This window comes from Podarcis cretensis (genome assembly GCF_951804945.1).
Source record: "Podarcis cretensis genome assembly, chromosome: 10".
In the NCBI taxonomy this organism is placed as follows: Eukaryota; Metazoa; Chordata; class Lepidosauria; order Squamata; family Lacertidae; genus Podarcis; species Podarcis cretensis.
Genome location: NC_137179.1, coordinates 76,121,807 through 76,142,191, shown reverse-complemented (window position 1 = coordinate 76,142,191; position 20,385 = coordinate 76,121,807). Strand labels below are relative to the sequence as shown.

The 20,385-nt window shown below is 43.9% G+C and overlaps 1 protein-coding gene across 8 annotated transcripts in view; it reads right to left on the bottom strand.

Moving 5' to 3' along the window:
• The window catches only part of FRMD4A (FERM domain containing 4A), a 434,151-nt gene that overhangs the window by 24,419 nt on the left and 389,347 nt on the right, over positions 1-20,385 (bottom strand). For all 8 annotated transcript variants that reach the window (XM_079993568.1, XM_079993569.1, XM_079993570.1 and 5 more), the window contains 2 exons: positions 9,180-9,313; positions 3,676-3,798 (listed from right to left, as the gene is read on the bottom strand). In XM_079993568.1, coding sequence (XP_079849694.1) covers positions 3,676-3,798; positions 9,180-9,313 — 257 coding nt within the window. The remainder of the gene's footprint in view (positions 1-3,675; positions 3,799-9,179; positions 9,314-20,385) is intronic.

The following is a 20,385-nucleotide window of genomic DNA, read 5'->3' as shown; positions in this document are numbered from 1 at the left end:
TAGAGCTAGTGTCGGCACTGAACACCACAGTAAATATTTGACGACAACTCACGCACGACCAGTCAGAAGAACAAGTTACACTGTAAAATCATACATGTGTTTCATGTACTCGCACAAACATGGAATCTCATGGAGAGGACTCTCTGTCTTTTAAAAACAAGTTTCTATCCCCGAGCGCTGGGAGGAAGGCACTAAATGAGGAAAAATAATCTGTTAGAGGCTAGGAATTAAAACCATCAATAGATAATCCTTCCATGTTTTGCAAAAGTTCAGTTTCTTCCTGCAGCATTTTTGTCCCTTCCCCACAGAAGAATGAATCTAGTGGTCTATTTTATTATTTTCTATTTGCTATACTACTGAGGTTTCCATCAGAAGAATCTAAACTGCCTCGTATTAACTGGAGGCCTATATATATAGCAGCAGCAGCAGGGACATCAGAGAGCTGAGGAGAGGAGCTTTAACATCATGTTCCTCCGCCATCTCTCTTGGCTGCCTCAGCAGCAAACAGGGAGCCAAGCACCACACTCTGTTTGGCCCAGGCAAGGAAAAACCTCACCCCTGAGAGATGGTGGCATCTACACTTTGGGGGAGGCTCTTTTCCTCAGGCTTGTCTTAGGTCCACAAAGGACGGCTCCAGTAGAAACACCAGAGAGCTGGGAAGGGGGCCTTTAAGATGACATTCCCCCAGCATCTCCCGTGGTTGTTGCACCACAGAGATTAAGCTAATAGTTTTGTGTTCAGTTGCATACGCTTTGCACTAAATGGCATAACCTGTTGTAAGCCATTCTGGGGTTCATTCAGAGAGCAAGAGGCATAAATCTTTGAAAGAAATATATATTGCAGCTAGCAAAATGCTCATTATGTCAGCAGATGGTCTATGAAAGTCTTGTTTATTTCACAGCTTCCCCTGAGTGCAGAGTATGTGTGCTCTCTGGCACCTGGGACAATGAGGGCTGGGCCACACAGTGTAGGAACAGTATTGCCCTTGCTGCAACTGGGTCCCAAGAGCAGCACCTCATCTTTTCCTCCAGTGGTGAATTTTCACTTTTACTGGATAAATTAAAAGTGTGTATTTTGAGGAGGAGGGTATACCTGCCCCTGGCGGCCCTAACGGTTAAGAACCAAGCCTGTTCCTGCCAACATAACCCTGTCCTGGGTTCTAGTTCTAAAGCAGCCTTCCTCAACTTGTGCCCTCCAGATGTTTTGGACCACATCTCCCACCCCCCAGCCAGCACAAGGAAACGCTGGGAACTAGCTATCACATGCTCTATGGAGAGAGATCGTCTATCTCTGTCAATCCGTGACACAGTCACCGAAGAAGCCACACTGCTGTGAACTAATCTCTCTTCAAGACAATATGTCTCTCTGAAGTATTCATTTTGGACATCTTGGCTTAAAAATCTCCTTTGCTGTCAGTGATGAATCACCACTACTTTAAATCCATAGCTACAGTTCTCACAATGCTATAGACTGAATAGCTGTTGTGTATGTGTGGGTTTTTTTAGAAAGAGTTTTTGCTTTGAAGCTTTCATAAGCTCTGTCAACACTGAATTTATTAAATGTGTATTCAACACAATATATTTTAAGACTCAGATCCTGATCTGCCGCCTCACTACAGAAAATCTCCCACAACAGCCAGTGAAGGCAGCAGATGAAAGGCACTGTTAAAAATGAATGCATTTGATGTATGATTTTTCAATGGCCCAGTCTTATCGACCAAGCCTGCCACTTTCCCATGTGGATCATCTCCTGGGGCTGTTACCACATTAAGAAGAGGGAAAGTATCAGCTCACTCTGCTGCTGGCTGTGCATACAGCAGGATTGGAGGCCAGTCATGATTCTTGACAAGTATACCCAGATGGCACATGTGTTTACCAACATGGATTTGCCATAGTATTACTTTACAGTTTCACACAGAACATTTAAAATTACCTAGGAATACACCTAAACATGTAATGAGTGGTCCTTACAATCAAAAGGCATGAGGCACAATTATAGATATTTGAGGTGCTCATTCTTTGCAAATTCTGATACAAACTGACCTGACACTCACCTTTTGGACCAGAACTCAGTTATCCTTCAGATTTCACACTTCATTTAATTTAGTGGTGCAATTCTTGGCTCAAAAAACATACCCAAATGTGTTTGAAAATGGATGTTTCTGGATTTTTGTGTTGATTTCATGAACAGAGCAGACTTCTGAATAAACACATATGAAAACGACACTAGATGGATTGGTGCCTCCCTAGATACAACCTTCCTTTCCGTGCCCTAGTTAGGAAAGCAAAAAGCACAGCTCGCCATGCTGGGAAATGTCTGGTTATTCACACCTAACGTTTAAAAAATGCTTAGCTGAATGTAGGAACACTAAAAAATATATTCCAACACTAGGGTCTCAGAATGTTCCCAAAACTGTAACTCCCAAGGTTTCAGTGGGGGAGCAGCAGAAGCACCTGCCCAGCGGTTCTGCTTTACTCCCTGTGGCAGCTTCTTCGGAGACAGCCATGACAATAAAACCAGCTTGAAACTATTTAAACCAGTTGTGCCAAAGTGTCTGCCTCATACTACTGAGGAAAAGTTCATTAACACGAATCACTGTTCTGCTGTAGTAAATTAACTCTGAATGAAGTCTCTCCTAATGAAGACTAAACAAGTCACTACAACGTACCATTATCTGAGTTATTTTCTATGTAAAGAGCATGTCTAACCAGTGTCACATTCACTGGAAAATTCCTCTTGGCACACGATAGGGACATCCTGTTTCAACAGAATGCATGGCCTTTCCAAGTCACTAGTCTAGACAAGTACTTTCTCTTCATTCATATGCTAATTAGCGTGGTGGACAGAATGTTGGGCTTTGACAAGGGAGACCCAAGTTGCTGTGTTCATGTGAAACATTGCCCCCACCCCTATCAAAAAGGTGGTTCTGTCTGTTCCATAAGTCAAATTAGGGTTAAATGTGGATAAAGGTAAAAGGACCCCTGACCGTTAGGTCCAGTCGCGGACGACTCTGGGGTTGTGGTGCTCATCTTGCTTTACTGGCTGAGGAAGCCAGCATACAGCTTCCGGTTCATGTGGCCAGCAGGACTAAGCCGCTTCTGGAGAACCAGAGCAGTGCAGGGAAACACCATTTACCTTTCTGCCAGAGTGGTGCCTATTTATCTACTTGCACTTTGACGTGCTTTCGAACTGCTAGGTGGGCAGGAGGAGGGACCGAGCAACGGGAGCTCACCCCATCGTGGGGATTCGAACTGCTGACCTTCCGACTGGCAAGCCCTAGGCTCTATGGTTTAGACCACAGCGCTACCCATGTTCCATTAAATGTGGATAGGACTGGGCAAATCATTAAATTGCCATACATCAGCCCAAACATGAAAAAGAGCCATTGCTCCAAATGTCACTATCCAAAAAGCAAGCAATTCATAATCTTTCACAGTCATAATGTGCCCTAGGAATATCAAGACAACAAAATAATCAGGAATGCCCCATAATAAAAAGACCACAAATTCTATTCAACAAGTTAGTATCAAATTTAAAGAGCACAAAGGGAGGATAATTCCAGTAAGTGATTTACTCAGTCCATCTTTCCAGATCCTGGCACAGGCTAAATGCTGGTGTTTTAATTTAATAGTGCAAAAGAGAAACAGAAAGTCTGAATCTGAAAGCAATCCTCACCTCTCCTTTTGGCAGTATTTTCTGTTCATCCAGTTTAAAGGAAGTACCTATTCTTCTACGCACAATTGGGGGCTCTTCCCCTGGGTCAAGGGGATATTCTCTTGGCAATTTTCCTGTAAGCTCCTGCAAATGTATATAAAACATTAGAAGTTAGCTGTGTGTTGTGCACATGCAGCAAGTGGATTTTATCTAGACGCGCAATAGCATTTCACAAATATTGTCTTTAAATAACCAATATTGCATTTTTTTCTGGTTGAAGGACACACAGTTGATTCTTTCTGGGTGTGTTTATTCACTTAGAAAGATCCTCTTAAGAATGGTAGTTGAGCCACATGCTTTGTCATCTCTGACCAGAAGAGAATGTGAAACTGGAAAGTAAAAGTTACTTTTGGTTAATAATCTGTCAAGCTTTCTGAGATTACTTCACTGAAGAAGCCATGTTGCTGTCTTGGAACTCCCTATACAGAACTCCTACAAAGTCTCACCTCTCTTCTGTCAATTCCCTGCTCAAAACCTCTCTCTTCTGTGGCTTAACTTCTTAGTCATCACCCTCAGTTCAAACAAAGCCTAAGAGTGCATAATTGCATCGACTTTCACCCTTCTTGCCCTGTGCCTCATCTCTCTTTCTTATGTCACCCGATCTTTTGTTGAAATTAAGAGCAAATATTCCTTGGGCAGGAGATTGTTGTAAAGCAAGAGACGGATTTTACTATCTTGGTCAAAATCTGTACAGTTTCTACGACACCAGAGAGTTTAAACTGTTGGACTGGCAGAGCACTGGACACCTGCTGGTTTCACAAGCTCCAACAATTAGTTTCACAGCATTTCGCTATTTGTTGGCACTTTGCAGGCTGTGCCTTTCCCTGCACCATTCGATTTCAAACTCTGCAAGCCTGAACAGGTTCCATCAGGTGACTGTGACAGGATTGTGACATCAGGTGATTGACAGGTGGGCAGATCTACCCACCTGCCAAACTTGGCCCACAGGGGGTAGGGGGGAGATGATAATCTGACCCCTCACCCCTGCTCTAAACAAACATTTTGTAGTAATAGAAGTAGTGGCAGTAAAACAATAGCTGCATCATATTTACCTGCTGAATATCATTTTGTCAAGTTTCATGTGATGATTTTTTTTTATTTATTGGCAATTTTGATCCACTACCAAATTATTCCATGGTGGAATGAAAGAGTCATTTGGACAGATTAGTCTAAAATAACAAGGTGGATCCTTCACAACAACTTTTTAAAAAGGTAATTGGCATTACCTTTAGCACAAACATTGTTGCTTGTTTGCAGTGTGAAGAGCAAAGGCACAGAGCTGTCTAAAGAGAGAGAGATGATGGCCCTGGAGCAGGGAAAAGGCTCTGTGCCAAGGAGGGATAATGTTGTGCACTAGCTGCAACACCAGCATTGCGAGAGTCCAAAATCCCCAGCCTTCTGCAAAAACTATCCAGGCAAGTGGCAGGCAAGCGAAGCTCCAGGCAACCTCCTGCTTGCTGCCCAGTGGAGCTTTTCTCCTTTCTTCAGGTCACCGAGAAAGGAGAGCCTGGTTCTTTTGATGCTTAACTTAAGCACACAATGAGCTGCTGGGAGGCCTTGAATTGTTTATGTCCACTGTCTAAGGGCAGCTTTACATGTCAGCCCAGCACAGCCTCTAGAAGCTGATGCACAATCAATTCACATGTTTGATTAAATATGGTGTTTTAACGTATTTATTGTATCTTTTTAACCCTATGTACACTGCTTAGAGACTATGCTGTTAAGCAGTATATACATTGTTTAAATAAATAAAATATAAATAAAACCTGCCTCCAATTAAATCAGCACAGATTTTTTTTTAATCCCCCCACCCCGAAAAAATACAAGTCCTTACAAAACCAAACGCAAAAGGCATAATCTTAGAAGAGCCACTCCACCTTGTGCCTCTTTCAAGATGGCGCTTCCTGGCTCTGCAGTGTGATACCTGGCGCTGCCAAGTCAAGTGACAGCAGGGGCAAAACTAGGCTTTATTTCACCCGGGTCAAAGACCCAGTTTGGCAACCCCTTCAGGTGCATTTGTGTACACACACACAGGCAGGGAGCCTCAATGGTGCCTCTGGAGGCTTCACCCAGGGCAAAAAACCTGGCTAGCCCCCCCCCCAGCACTCTGTCATCACTGTGATGTTAGGATCAGCTACAGACTTCTCTAGCTCTGCTGCTCCCCTCATTCCCTCTCCCCATGTTCTTGCTGTTTAGGAAAGCAGCCTGAAGTATTCACACCAACTGGAAAGGGCATCAGCCCCAAAAGCAACATGGACTCTACAAATGTGATGCAAAACATTTTATATGAAATCCCATTTGCAAAAAGAACAGTTGCATGGTATTATTTTTAAAGGTAATGATGGGACTGCTCATATTTTAAAAACAAATAATTTATTCAGAACTATTGTTATTCAAATTAAAATTTTATCAGTTAAAATTCACATTTATTTGTGAATTAAAATTCACAAACTTATTTATTTAGGTAACAGCTCTACTAATAAGGAGTATCTAGAATGTCAGGGCTTGGAATAAGAGATATTACCAATTATCTACACCTCTGGCATAGTTTCATATATGCAAGCATACAGAGATGTGCTACAGGGGTCACCAACATCATGTCCACAAACACACACGCCTCCAAAAGGCTTCCTCTTCACCTGTTGAAATTTGGCTTAAAAGAAGCCTTCTACTGTAGCCAACAGAACAGTTTGCAGTGAGTGTGATGCCCAGAACAGTTTTTCCAGTTTGCAATTGTGCCGTATACTCCAAAGGGCTAGTAATCCCAGCATTGATAAAATGGCTGTGTCTATGATGAAACATCAATACAATGATTTGGGAGTTTCAAACAACCTTCTTTGCTCTAGTGTCTTGCTTATAACCAAATGAAAACCTATCAGATTGAGAGAAATATTAGAGTATCTCAGTGTAACTGCTATTTGGAATATGTTTTTTAAAAAAGTTCAGCCATGAATATTAAGTTGTCATAAAATCACTTGTTAAGATACATTTCCTAAAGCAAAAGATGAACGTAGAGCAGTACCAGTTGTGTCTGTGTGCACATAAATCAACCAAACAACCAAATACCTTCAAAGCTTGAACCCTCTTTCAAACTGGCAGTGGCGTAGCGTGGGTTGTCAGCACCCGGGGCAAGGCAAGTAATTTGCGCCCCCTAACCCGTGGATTTGCGCCCCCTAACCCTAACCCCCAGATGTTGCGCCCGGTGCGGCCGGCCCCCCCTGCACCCCCCACGCTACGCCACTGCCAACTGGACAGCCTCCAGTTTAAAAAAACGAAGCCAAACAATTTAAGTATGCAAGACTTCCAACAAGTCTGCTGTTTTTTAAAGAAAGGACAGCAAACTGGGCTACTAAACTTGCCCCATAAAACAAAAAGCGCATTAGCAGCCTGGCTCCTGTAATTTAAGATGAACTAATAAGTAACCAAAGCCTGCAGAAATTTGATGCCACTGTTGCAAATGGTTAGGGGCAAACTTAGTTTGCCTACCCCCAAGGGTTTCAATTCATTTCCTTCTCTCAGTCTACCAGTCTCATTATATGACAGCAATTCCCACAGGAAAATAAACAAACTAAATTATGGGAGCCTGGAGAGAGAAATTTAGAATAAAACTGAAGGGTGATGATTGAATTGGCTTAAATGTTATACAGATGATTTGAGCAAAACCTTTTAGGCACGGACATGTGGGGCCTAACCTGACCTCATAAACCTTACTCACGTAGACAAACTACCAAAGTCAAGTTTTGCTTCTTATGCGAAAAAGAAACGATCAAGTAAGTTTCAGCAGCTCAGCTATTTTCCCTTACACTCTTCATTGAAAAGTGTTTTCCAGTTACTTGACCTTTTGCGGGGTTAGATAAGAGTTTTGAGAAATGACTAGAATGCTAAATTTTACAGAAATGCAGAAAAAGGCCAGAGCATTGTGCTGGATGCACAGTTCAGCTTCCAAAGAACAGCAGCTTCCAGTTGAAAAGGGTCAGTTTCTAGATCTCACGGCTGTAAAGGTACTTTACAGTGTATACGGAATGAGTGGGGAAATCTCAGAAAACAGAAGTAGTTGAACAAGATTTCTAGTGATTAGGAAGGAGTTTTTGCATAGCTCCTTGCTCTTCCCCATGATTACCAAAACAAAAATAAATAATGCAAAATACAGGCGATATACAAGTTGCATACATCTGCATGATTCATGTAAGTCACAGAATTCAGTCCATTCTGAAGCTAAATTTGGATTACCTGAATACATAATATTTTAAAGAAGTGAATCGGAAATAGGAATACAAAATTAAAGCTAAGCTGCTTTCCACATGTCTGCCGACTTGACTCCTGGAGCAGAAACTCAGATATATCAGCTAGGCACCAAATGGCTCCTTAAACCAGGGTTACAAGTCACCAAAACAGAATGCCTAGTTGGCATTTTTGGGCCAGACAGCTCGAAAGTGGTATTTTTCAACACGGCTTTTTGGTTCCTGAAATTCATTCTGACTGTGCAGATAAAATACAATGGATGGAATTCTACAGGATGTGGTTCTAGTGTGTGAAAACAGGCAACATCCAATGATCTCCAGGCAGGCACCTCCGGAGGGTGGAGACGTCAGGCGCCTTCTAGCATCTTCACTTGGTCACCAGGGGCAAATGCGCCTACTGCCTGCCAAATTTCGAATGCTGTCATCTTGATCAAGACCACTCTACTTTTTTTGTAGGTCCCACTTGTATCTATTTACTCTCAAATAATCATGGTCCCAAACATTGGTTCTCTACTTTCATGGCTGAAAGATAATGTTAAACTTAAAGGCTCTCTACTTGTGGAAATCTAATATCATACCCCTTAGTGTTAATTCTCAGGGCATCTTATGATACCCATGTGAACAGAAATTTGAAGCCTGTAACACTTAACGCATGTACTTGCGAAGGGAAACAGCAATGTTCATGGGACACTTGAGCAGGGCAATTATCCACATGCTCTGAATAGTTAATCTGTTACGGAAACTGGCAATGGGTGGGAAATCACAAAAGATGAATGCTGTCCTGTAATGTGTAACAAAATCCAAACTATCAAATCAGGCTAGAACTGTTGGAAAGGAGCTGTGATTTATAGGAGAAACAGGTTGGACCATGTTAGGGACAAGTTGTTGAAATGAAATTTTGCCTAAGCCTTGCATTTACCAAATTGCCCACATTGGAAATTGCAAAATTGAGATATGAAATTTCATTTTGTTTTCCACTTGCAATATCACAACACATTTGTAAAAATTGAAATGTCGAAGGCAGGTGTATCTGAATTTCTGCTAAACATTTGGATCTTTTACCGACTTCCGTGAGAACTGTGGGTGTTTAAGGGATTGCAATGCCTTCCACTTTGCAAAGCAGAGACTTTGTAAGATGCCACCCCTTCCACACACTCTATGCTTTGCTGCACATCAGAAGCAACAAAGGGGTTTCCAAGGATTATAGAAATCTACAGGGCCTACCGCTTCTCGGAGACAGAGCTTCTTTAGCTCTTCCAGGCGCTGGCGAAGGGTCTCCTCCAGAGCTTCTTGCCTGGACTTCAAGGCAGCCAGCATGTCTTTCTTGGCAGACTGAGAGCTATCTGACTCTTGGGAACCTGTCAATAAAGAAAGATAGCATGAGGGCAGCTGACATGGTAGAGCGCACATCAGCAGCAGCAATGAAGCTGGGTGCCTGTGGACTTTTTCAAAAAGGACTTGTGTTTGTTCACAACACATTCTTAAGCTTATACTAACAGGAGGAGGCTATACATCTGAACCACAAATGATATTTAAATACATTCCAACAAACACGAGTTGTTAAGATCATGTCATTCTTAACATTCCCATCTACAGTAGAAGTTTGCGAAGCAGAGAGACAATCCCAGGCATGAGCATCTCTCAACAGATCACTAGCACATTTCCTGGCTCTGTTTCACTGCTGACTCGGTGCCCCTTCAGTCAGCTTTGCATTACCCATGCTCTCCTATGGTGTCTCCCATAACCACCTCGCCATCTGGCTGCTCACAGATACCTACATCCACAGACATGGTCTGGGTCATTCATAGTCGTGGCAGCCATTGTGTCTGCCGCTTGGAAATGCATGCGGGCTCCAGTAACTCTGCTGATTACATGGCATCCATCTGCCATGGAACGAGAAATTACTGTGCAAGCAACTAAACTGTTGGATGGCCCTCTGTCATGGAGGCTTTAGTTGAGATTCTTGCATTGCAGGGGGACTGGACTAGATGACCCTTCCACCTCTATAGTTCCAGGGGTCTATGATTCCACTCTCATCAAGCCTTTTGACAGCAAGGTTCTGCTTGCAACAATCAGCCAGCTTGCAGCAAGAAAAAGCTATTTGCATGAGGCTGCCTCCCTGTTGAGACCTCCACCTCCAAGTTGTCAGGGTCTTCCTGTGTCAGCTACCGAGCCAGAAGTGCCATCCTCTTGTGGTTCTGCTATTACAATTTGTGTAACCTCTGTGTCCTTCATCTTCCACATCCAAAAGTTGCTTGTTTCCTCATTATGACTAAATTTTTAGAGGAACTTCCTTTTAGAGCTTCCTGAAAAGGGAGATTCCTTGTGGGAATTCCCATTTGACATCAACCAAAATCTCTAACCTGGTTAGTGGAACTTTTTGCATGAGTACGCGAATACCACTATCGCATCAAATCTCCAGTCCAAAAGTATGTTCCAGCTTGATACTGAAGTACAGAGCAAAGTTTTACACTTCAGGTTGCAGGTGAGAGATTGCATGTTTGCTTATTCCCTTATTTAAAAACCATACTCCCCGCATATAGAAAACTAGCACCGCAGAGCAATGTCAGGTTGAACCTTGCTTCTTGATACACCTGTTTTCTGGCCCCTGGGAGTATATTTGTATGGAAGCATTCCATCCTGTAACTCCTCTCGCTTATGCCAGTCTGCCGTTCTTAAATTAATATAGTTAAATGTGAAATCTGAAGGATAAAATCCAAGAAATGTTTTACTGCCTGATGCTGCTGATCATATCAAATGGCACCAAAACAACAACCACTTCCATCACTATCTAGATCAGTGGTTCCCAATTAGAGCTCCACAGAACGCACCCAGGGGGTCCGTAGCCCCATTCCTTGCCTCCTCTATTTTTCTGTCCTTTTTTCATGGTAATATCACAAGTTTTATTGTCTGTTTTAGCGCTGTGCAATTCTTCAATATATTGGCCAAAATTGGTTTTGAAATCACACCACGAGAATGATTTTGACCTGGCAGCAATATATTGCTCCTTGTGCAAGGGAGAGAAGGCAGCTGATTTCAAGGCACTGCTGACATCGCACAATGATCTCAGCTGATAACGCTGTTGATCTGAGCTGCCTTCCCTCACGCTGTGGGAGAACAGGCCAGCTGATCGCCCTTACTTCAAGGTACCCTGACGTACATCTTTGCTGGCTGCCCCCCTGACAACTGCTTGATGCAACCCCCCCCCCCGTTTCCATCCCCTCCCACTCAATCCATGGGGTAGAGGTGACTCTGCTTCCTCTCCTCCCCCCACCCACCCAATCTTTGCGACTGCTCCTTCCCTCATCCAGCATTTGAAACTCCCATTATTCTAGGCGCACTTTGCAACAGGGAATTTCATTAGCACGAGCAGTTTCTGAGCTCTGGGCGCAGTACTGTGCCTAAGATTTCAGATTAAAACTGCAGAGTGGAAGGAAAGGAGGACCTTTTTCTGCTTCCCCACTTCCAGCCACTCTCTGAAGACTGGAAACGAGACCCTCTTAAGATTATTAGGGGGGTGGGCAGGGGAAGTATGGCTTTGTTTTTTGCAGTCTTCAGATGAAGACTAGACCAGGTGAAAAATGCACATAAGATTTTAGCAGCAGTTCATTCATTTTCAGTTTTGTATTCTTGTTATAAAAAGCACGCCTAGACACTCCATTGTGGCATCCATAACCCAGGCTTAAGGTGCCATTTAGCTTTCATATCTCTGTTTCTAACACTGCCCTCATCCCCACTCCTGATCTCCAATTTCAAACATCGTGATATATTGGAATATCACAATTTTTAGCTGCTGATATATCATGATGTTCAAAACCAGATATTACTCGGCCCTAGTCTGCTTTTTTAGTATACCTAAAATCTTTTGCTTATTAGGGGCTACCCCACATTTTGTTCAAAAAATTGCTTTGCACCATACTACCATACAGCTATCATACAGTTACTACCATACAGCTATCACAATTTTCAAAAGTAGGGGGTTAATGGCTTGGCTTTTGAAAAATAGGGGGTCCTCAGTAATTAACTAATTGGGAACCACTGCTCTATAACAATATAGCGGAATAAACCATTCCAGTGCTGTGCAAAGAAAATAATCTTATCTTATATGGATGAGAGACAGGACAGAAAAAACAGCTACATAAAAGAAGCTTGCCAGAATAAGAGCCATACTGCTATTAGCACATGGGGGTGCCTGCAGTTCTTTTCCAATACAAGTCTGCGTGAAGCAACCCTGAGAGGAAGGAAACGAATGGAGGAAGGAGGAGAACAGGCTTAGTCAGCAGGTGAAACAAGTATTCCTCTGAGGAATACTGTTAGAGGAAACTAGCAGACTGAACGAATGCCCAAGCAGGGGGCGGTGAGGAGGGGGAACCCCCCCCAGCAGCAGCTGCCAGATGACATCACTGGGTCTCTTTGATGCAGTTTTTCTTCTTGCTTATAGCCCACACGCCTAATGCCATAAACAATGAATATCCTAATACAGCTGTTACTCATGCTGCGTTCATTGGCCTGGCTGCCAGGGTCAGCCTCTCAGCCAAAAGCTGGCCATCCGGAACATTCTCCGAGGAGCCCAGATGGGGAGGGAAGGTGCATAGTGTGTCCCCTCCTGCCAGAAGCCAGGCATGATTCACTGCCTCAGGATGTCAGCAAACAACAGAAAGTGACCACAAGCAGCCACTATCTCTCAGCAGTGAGGAACAAATAGGATATCCTCCACAGCAAACAGCCAAGATAACGGCTTCTCCCCCATCTGGAATTACTCAGCACAGGATACGCATAGAAATATCCTGTGAGGTGAATGTTCTTCATTAGCTTCTTTTTGCTTGTCTGCCGCCTTGGTGACGGGACAAGTTTGCTATTCATCAACTGAAATGCTTCCAGAGGAGAGCAACAGGAAGTGCATGTCTAAGATGTGGTGACGGGAAAAGACCGCCCACTAGTTATTGCTGAGGAGGAAAGACCCGTCTGAAGGCTGGAAGCTGGCACACTTACAGAAATACTGCAGAGAAGGCAGTGCTTCCATCATGAGGCTCTTTAACAGCTACAAAGAGTTGTTCCCAATGTTTCCTGGGAAGCATCTCTGGGAATCGTAGCTCTCTATCTTAACACTTCTCAGCACCCTTAGCAAACTACACTTCCCAGCAGTCTGTGGGGGAAGCTTTCCATGTTTGGTGCTGATGGGGCCTGAGCCAAGTCCTTCCTTGCTGGCAGCTGGAGCTGGCAGGCAAGAGGACCCCTGGAGCAAGGCAGTGGGGCTGGTGAACTAGCCTGTAGTACAGCCCTCTTTGAGCCACTGCAGAGAATGAAATTTAAGGGAATAAGCTATTGTTTGATTAAGATAAGGCAGGTGAGTTTGAGGAGGAATTGGCCAAGATCCCTGTTGCTTAAGAAGGTGGAGCAAATTGACATCTTGTAGGTGACCTGCAAAAATCAAAAGAAGAAACCAGGAGCGTGTTCCTGTGAAAAAAGGCAATGGAGGGAGTAATAATAATAGTAATAATTTTATTATTTATACCACACCCATCTGGCTGGGTTTACCCAGACACTCTGGGCAGCTTACAACATTATCTAAAAACATAATAAAAACATCAATCCTTTAAAACCTCCATAAACTTCAGGTGTCTTCTAAAAGACAGGTGGTCGTTTATTTCCTTGACATCTGAAGGGAGGGTGTTTCACAGGGCGTTCATGACTGAGAAGTAACTCAAGATTTCAATTATAGAGTTATAGGAAATTATCAGTGGTTCTTCTCTTAGTGCTCAGCTTGGAAAGCCTGGCTTCTGAGAATGGATTAATGCTTAAGTAAGGCTAAACTTACTTAAACATGGGTGGCGCTGTGGCCTAAACCACTGAGCCTCTTGGGCTTAGAATCCTAGAATCCTAGAGTTGGAAGAGACCACAAGGGCCATCGAGTACAACCCCTTGCCAAGCAGGAAACACCATCAGAGCACTCCTGACATATGGTTGTCAAGCCTCTGCTTAAAGACCTCCAAAGAAGGAGACTCCACCACACTCCTGGGCAGCAAATTCCACTGTCGAACAGCTCTTACTGTCAGGAAGTTCTTCCTAATGTTTGGGTGGAATCTTCTTTCTTGTAGTTTGGAACCATTGCTCCGTGTCCGCTTCTCTGGAGCAGCAGAAAACAACCTGTGACCGAGTGAGCTCCTGTTGCTTGGTCCCTGCTCCTGCCAACCTAGCAGTTCGGAAGCACAAAGTGCAAGTAGATAAATAGGTACCGCTCCGGCGGGAAGGTAAACGGCGTTTCCGTGCGCTGCTCTGGTTCGCCGGAAGCAGCTTAGTCCTGCTGGCCACATGACCTGGAAGCTGTACGCCGGCTCCCTTGGCCAATAAAGAGAGATGAGCGCCGCAACCCCAGAGTCGTCGGCGACTGGACCTAACGGTCAGGGGTACCTTACCTTTTCAGGCTAAACTTAATGCAAAAAATTGGCAACAACAAAGCTAAGAGAGGTAAGAGAAGTTGAACTGTGAAGAGCATGGACTCCCACTCCATTTCTTACTGGAAGCACCAGCACAGAAACAGCCCTGCCAAGAGCCTGCATTGTTTTGGAGAGAATTAATACTGTCTCAGTCACAATGTCTTATTGTAGTCATGAATTGATACAATCTCTGTATCTAGAGGGAATGAACAATGACTGAGAAGCTCTTGCAAATTTGCAAGGTATAAATATAGAAATGGTGACCTACCCGGAGAGGAAAAAGAATGGGAAAACATTATGACAGTCCCTTTCATACCTCAACTTTCCTATTTCATGTTTTGGCTTTACCTTATTCTCCCTTTGGAACAACAACAACACCCCCCAAATGCTAAGTTATTTAGTTCCAATTTTTGTACTCTTGCAAAGCTCAAAGTTCATCCTTTTTTGTAGGTTTGTATTTATGCCTCCTGAGGACATGAAGGCTTTTGTTATTATTTTGGTCATTTATCACCCCAGCCCATTCCCCTTCTCCTGATTAAGGTTACTATGGGTTGTATATTTTAAAAGTAAACAAATAACACTGGACTTGGCATACACAGACCGTCCAATGGAGAAAAGAACCAGGAGACTATGAAAGCAAACTGTCAGATACAGCGAGAGATAAAAAGTATTATATCAGGTCTTCTCCTCATAAAGCTGAACATTATATGTACACACCTTAAGCAACAAAGTTCGTCACAGACTGCTACAGAACATGCATGTGCACTTGGGGGTAATCAGGTCCTTCCTGGAGGAGGCATGCATGTTAACACAGGGATCACACCCTCAACAACTCTCTAAAGAGTTGTGCATTTGTGTACATGAGTAAAAACAAAGAATAAAAAAGAAAGCTGCAATACATGTAACTTCAGACTTTCCATATTTCTTGCACTTCACTATGGAACGTAACATAGAATAGTTTTCTTTATGGGAGATTTTTGAAAAATGGCACCCCAAAGAGCATAGCCAGTGAGGAGCAATTGTATTTGCAAATAATACCAGGACAGCTAGCTATGCCTCCTCCCCAAAAGGGGGAATCAGGCAAATAGGCAGCAGCACACATGCAGTGGTGGAGAGCAGGCGGGGGCGGGGCTGGAGCGCGTCCTGGGGGCGGGACGCACAGCCCCCAGGGGCGTGGCGCACATTCTGGGAGCATGGCGTGCCGCCTGTGAGGGTGGGGCACCCAGTGTGGGGCAGCCGCGATGGAAGCCCACTGGGATTGCACTGTCAGGGGTGGTGCGCTCCCCCGCACCCCTCTTCCTCCGCCAGTGAACACATGTATTTTTTCCAGACAAAAGGGCTCTTGTGCAGAATTTTGGCCCAATTCATTTCTCAAGCGTAAGAGTTTCCCCCCAATAGTGGCTTTCAAATCATAGGGTATTTTTTTCTAGTGTTCCTTAAGTACTAAAGGAAATAAACTTTCTTTGGTAGTGTTAATTACTAAGCATTTTGTTCTAGCCAGAATTTTGCTGATCTGGGATGTTGTCATCAGTAAAATCTAGGTCAGTAAGAAGGACTGCCAGCTTCACCAATAAAACACTCTTCTCATTCTGGCAAATACAAGGAATGTGTCTACCCGGCCACACTCACACAGCTGAATGAACTGAACAAAATGCAGCGGAAGATGTCACTCTGTTCAAGCAGGTAAACTGTGCTCAAAAACAGATGAAGTGAATCCTCTTCCCACCAGCCTGAGGTGAGAAATGACAGGCTCCACATTCCTAGAGTTTTCTCTCACTGTGCTTCTAATGCATGGGGGGGCGGGGGGGGTTACACCTGAAGCACCACCATCATTTGCAGAGGAGAGAACAACCACCTCTCTCCACCAGAAGAAACCGTGCTTGGAGGAAGCACTGGTCACCTGGCAAGTCTTCCCCGTATGCTGCAATGTGCAAAGCCAGCCACAGTTAGAGCCAGTTCAGAAATTAATTATCTTTTAAAACCATGCACAAAAGCGCCCAAGTTTAAATGGAAGTGCGCACACACAGTGCCACAATTTTTGAATGGAGCATATAAGTTTATTTTACTGTGTTTAAACTTGAAAGTGGCATTATTCAAATGGATCAGATTTCCACTGTTGTATTTCATGGTGGGACACACAGCTGGAGATGTACATCATCACCCTCACTTTCTTTGTATGCCACCTTTCCACAGGAAAAAACTAATCTCAAAGTGGCCTATAAGAGGGAGAACAACACATCACAAAATCAACCATTCCATGAATTTCACAATACAAATGCCAGTTGCAGTTGCAGGCATTTCTCTTTAAACGTCGGTCTTCGTTGAACTAAAGTTCAGAAGGCAATTTGGCTCTTACATTTCACTAGTGTACATGCTCAATGCAGACAGACCAACAATTCACTTTTGGGACCTTCGTTCTGTTGATCAAGCCATTAAATTCTGGGAAGCACAACAGCCCCCAAAATACCCAGCAAGTCTACCCATGACCCCACGTACTGAAAGCCAGGGTCAGATGACAAAGTCAGCACTTTAAGCTCTGAAATTAGCCAATGTCAGGGCAGAATGAGTCATGATAGCAACAGGCCTTCATTTTCAATGCACCAATTGTGGCCTAAAGGGTTGGGTGATTTCAAACACAAAAGTGGCTGTCTGTGGGCGAGCGCTGAACTTTCTACCACCCACTGCTTTCCCCTCTGCAAACACTCTCCCCAGATAGCTGAGGAATAAGGAAGCTTTTTTGCCAGGTCATTATCTGATTCTGCCCCCAGCCCCACGGGCTCATTTTGGCAGGTGGGCAGGATAACCTACCTGTCAGTCCCGCACACCCACCCAAGTCTCTTGTGCAGTCCACCAGGGGAAACTGAGTCATGCCACTGATCCAGCAGTTCCCCCAGGGATCCTGCTGGCTTCTGAACTCACCAGTCATCAGCTTATGGGCAGTGAGTTCAGCTCTGCTTCTGGCAGGGATCAGGTGCACAGTCAGAAAACTCAGTTGGGAAGCTGATCCAGCCACATCTATACCTGCCCCACATATGCTGTCAGGTGTGGGCAAGGTGGGCATAGTTTGGGGAAAACCATCTCATAGGACAAACTTGGTACTGTGCCACGATCTCCTACTCCTGCCCAGCCTGGAAATAAACCCTGCTAGGAGATGATGACTTTAGGAGAGGAGTTACAGGGAAGAAGGTAGCAAAAAGAGGAAAGGTTCATTGTCTCTCGCCAGCTTCCTCTCTACCATTTTAAAGCTCCCCACCCAGTTGCATTAGGGGTTGGGGAGCAATGCAGGTTTGAAGACACTCAGCCACCATCACGCCAAGTTCTGCCCAAGGACACAAAGTTAATGCAATCACGTAAAAAAGGAACACTGCAACTGGTATGTAACTTCTATAAATGCAGGAATGCTGCCCACAAGCACAGGAATTCCAGATGGACACACTGAGTATTTCCTGGGCTTTACTTATCTAATTTAAAGAGTCCAGGGTGGGGGAGGGGAAGCTTAACAAATAAACACCCCCCCCCCGAGACTAAATCAGAAGCTCTGCAGCCACTGCTATTCCAACAAATGATTCTTTAAAAAATGCAGAGTTGTTTGTGGGAGCCCTTCTGGTACCACTCTGCTAATGTACCTTGGAAGTGTAATTCTTTGCCGAACTTTTCCAAGGTAGGACCAGTGTGTATTCTGAAACTATGCAAGGATGAAATTCTAAGGATTTGCTGATCTTTGATGGTTAATACAAATTCCATTGGTGAGCTGGTGTACTCCCAGTGGGCACATTTCCCTCTATAATCACAAGCAGAACAGGAGTCGTGTGCAGCATATTTCTATTACTGTAGATCTTTCACAAGACCCTAAAACATCTTCCACACTTCTCTCTCTCTCTCTCTCTCTCTCTCTCTCTCTCTCTGTGTGTGTGTGTGTGTGTGTGTAGGGAGGTACGTATACGAGACCCCCTGTAATATTCTAATACTTTGCGCTTGCAGAACCGTATATCATTTGAGAATATCAAAGAATTGTGCCCTACAGAATTTCCTTCAGAAATACAACCACTGCCATTTTGTGGACAGGACAAAATATGAAGCTAAGTCAGGCAGACACAGAATTAGAAACAGACCTTCTACTCTTGGCTCTGGTTGCTGCCCAGCCTTTGTCTCATGTGTTCCACGTTAGGCTTCTCAATAAAGCAGGAAGGCTTCCCTTGATAAAAAGTGGCGAGTGGAGACTTAGAGCCTCTTACATTCTGACAGCTGGTTGTGGACCGATTCTAGTATCGATTTTCTGTACAAAATATAGTAAAACTGGGATACAGATATCTATTGCCACTTAACTCTTACGTTCAGACAAAAATCACTCAGAATTTGTCTGGCTGGGGCATTGCTAATTTGTTTGCAGAATCTATCCTGCAGGAAAGCTGCGTGTGTCACAGGATCATCATTTCCAGATCATATTTCATTTTGATCAAAAACTTTATTTTCAAAATTTTGTTTTAACAAATTATCAAAGCAAGTTATGTATAACATGAACCAAGGCTAAAATGCAATGTATGAAGCCTTGGATTTGCCAAAAGGGTGCTTGGAGCCAGGCTGGCAGCCAGATGTGAAACATGCTCATGAAGGCAACTTGTGAGGGGCTGAGGAATGAACAGAATGTGAAGAACACCACAAACTTTCACACAAAAATGGGAAGCCCCTAGTCTTCTTCCTCCCCCAATAATTTGTAGCAAGAAACACATGTCATGACATTATCACATTGTGTCACACAACCTCTCACAGCAGCCAATTATGTAGACCAGGGGAAGAGAAATGTGTGATGAGCCCATTGACATGCATTTCCACTACGGCGTGTTATGGATGGAAATCAAGGTGGGCTTGCTGTATTTGGCAATTTGGTATTTCCGCTCTTGAGTGAGGCGATACTGCCTTCCAGGCTGATAGCGCCCGTTTTAAGGCCAGTGTGGATCACTCTACAGCCAGCATCAATGATTTTCTATTCAGACAGGCATTTAATAAGCCCAGGACCACTATGAAGGAAAATTATGGTCCTGATCCATCTCCAATGGAGGCACATAACTCCATTTGCAAAAAACCTGTCAGTTCACAGGATCCATGTGAGCACCACAATGTGCCTGTAAATGTGCTTCTAAAAGCACTTGTGCATCAGCTGGGCAAGAACATGCCTGCCTCTGAGCGTAGATCAGAGGCATGGATGTCCAAAAAGAAAGTGAACTATGTTTTTTCTGTTGTTATTACTGATGTTTTAATGGTTCTAGGATTTGTTTATAAATTTAGTTTTACGGTTGGCTTTATGCTGTTTACCATCATGATGTTTTTTCTTACTCTTGGTGGGATGTACTTTTTCTTGAATGGGGGGGGGGGCAACAGGCCTTGCCCCAGTTCTTTAAAAGTAAGTGTGATTTTTTAAAAAGAAAAAAATGAAATATCTCCATATCCAATGAAAATCCAAGGCTTATAGAAGCAGGCATGCAGAGAAAAGGGGAAGTTCCATATGAGTAGAGGTTTCTGTTGCTTTGAGAAGTCATATACACTAAGGGTTGGTGTCAGTAGCTGAAAAGCAAACAAGATCTCTGAGCCATCACTTTTGGCAGGCATTCTCCCATAACAAGCGCTACAAAATGAGGGAACTCTGGCAGATGGCCACCACTCTTGGGAGAGGCAGACATTGATTGGAAGCTGCTCCTGGTCCTGTTGCCGTCTCACAACTACAATCTATACCAGGCATGTCCAACTCCCAAGAGACTGCGATCTACTCCCAGTATAAAAAAACTGGCAGTGGGAGGAGGAGGAGCATGCGTGGGGTGGGTGGATTGCCCAGAGTTGTTTAGCTTCTTTGGGAGAGGACATCCCTGATCTAGACTTCCCAAATGCAGCAAGCAGTTCAACATTTTACACAACATGAACAATGACTCCAGTCCAAAACACTTGACTCACATGCCCAGAAACTATTTGTCATCTGCACTTCCCTTCAACTGAGGGAC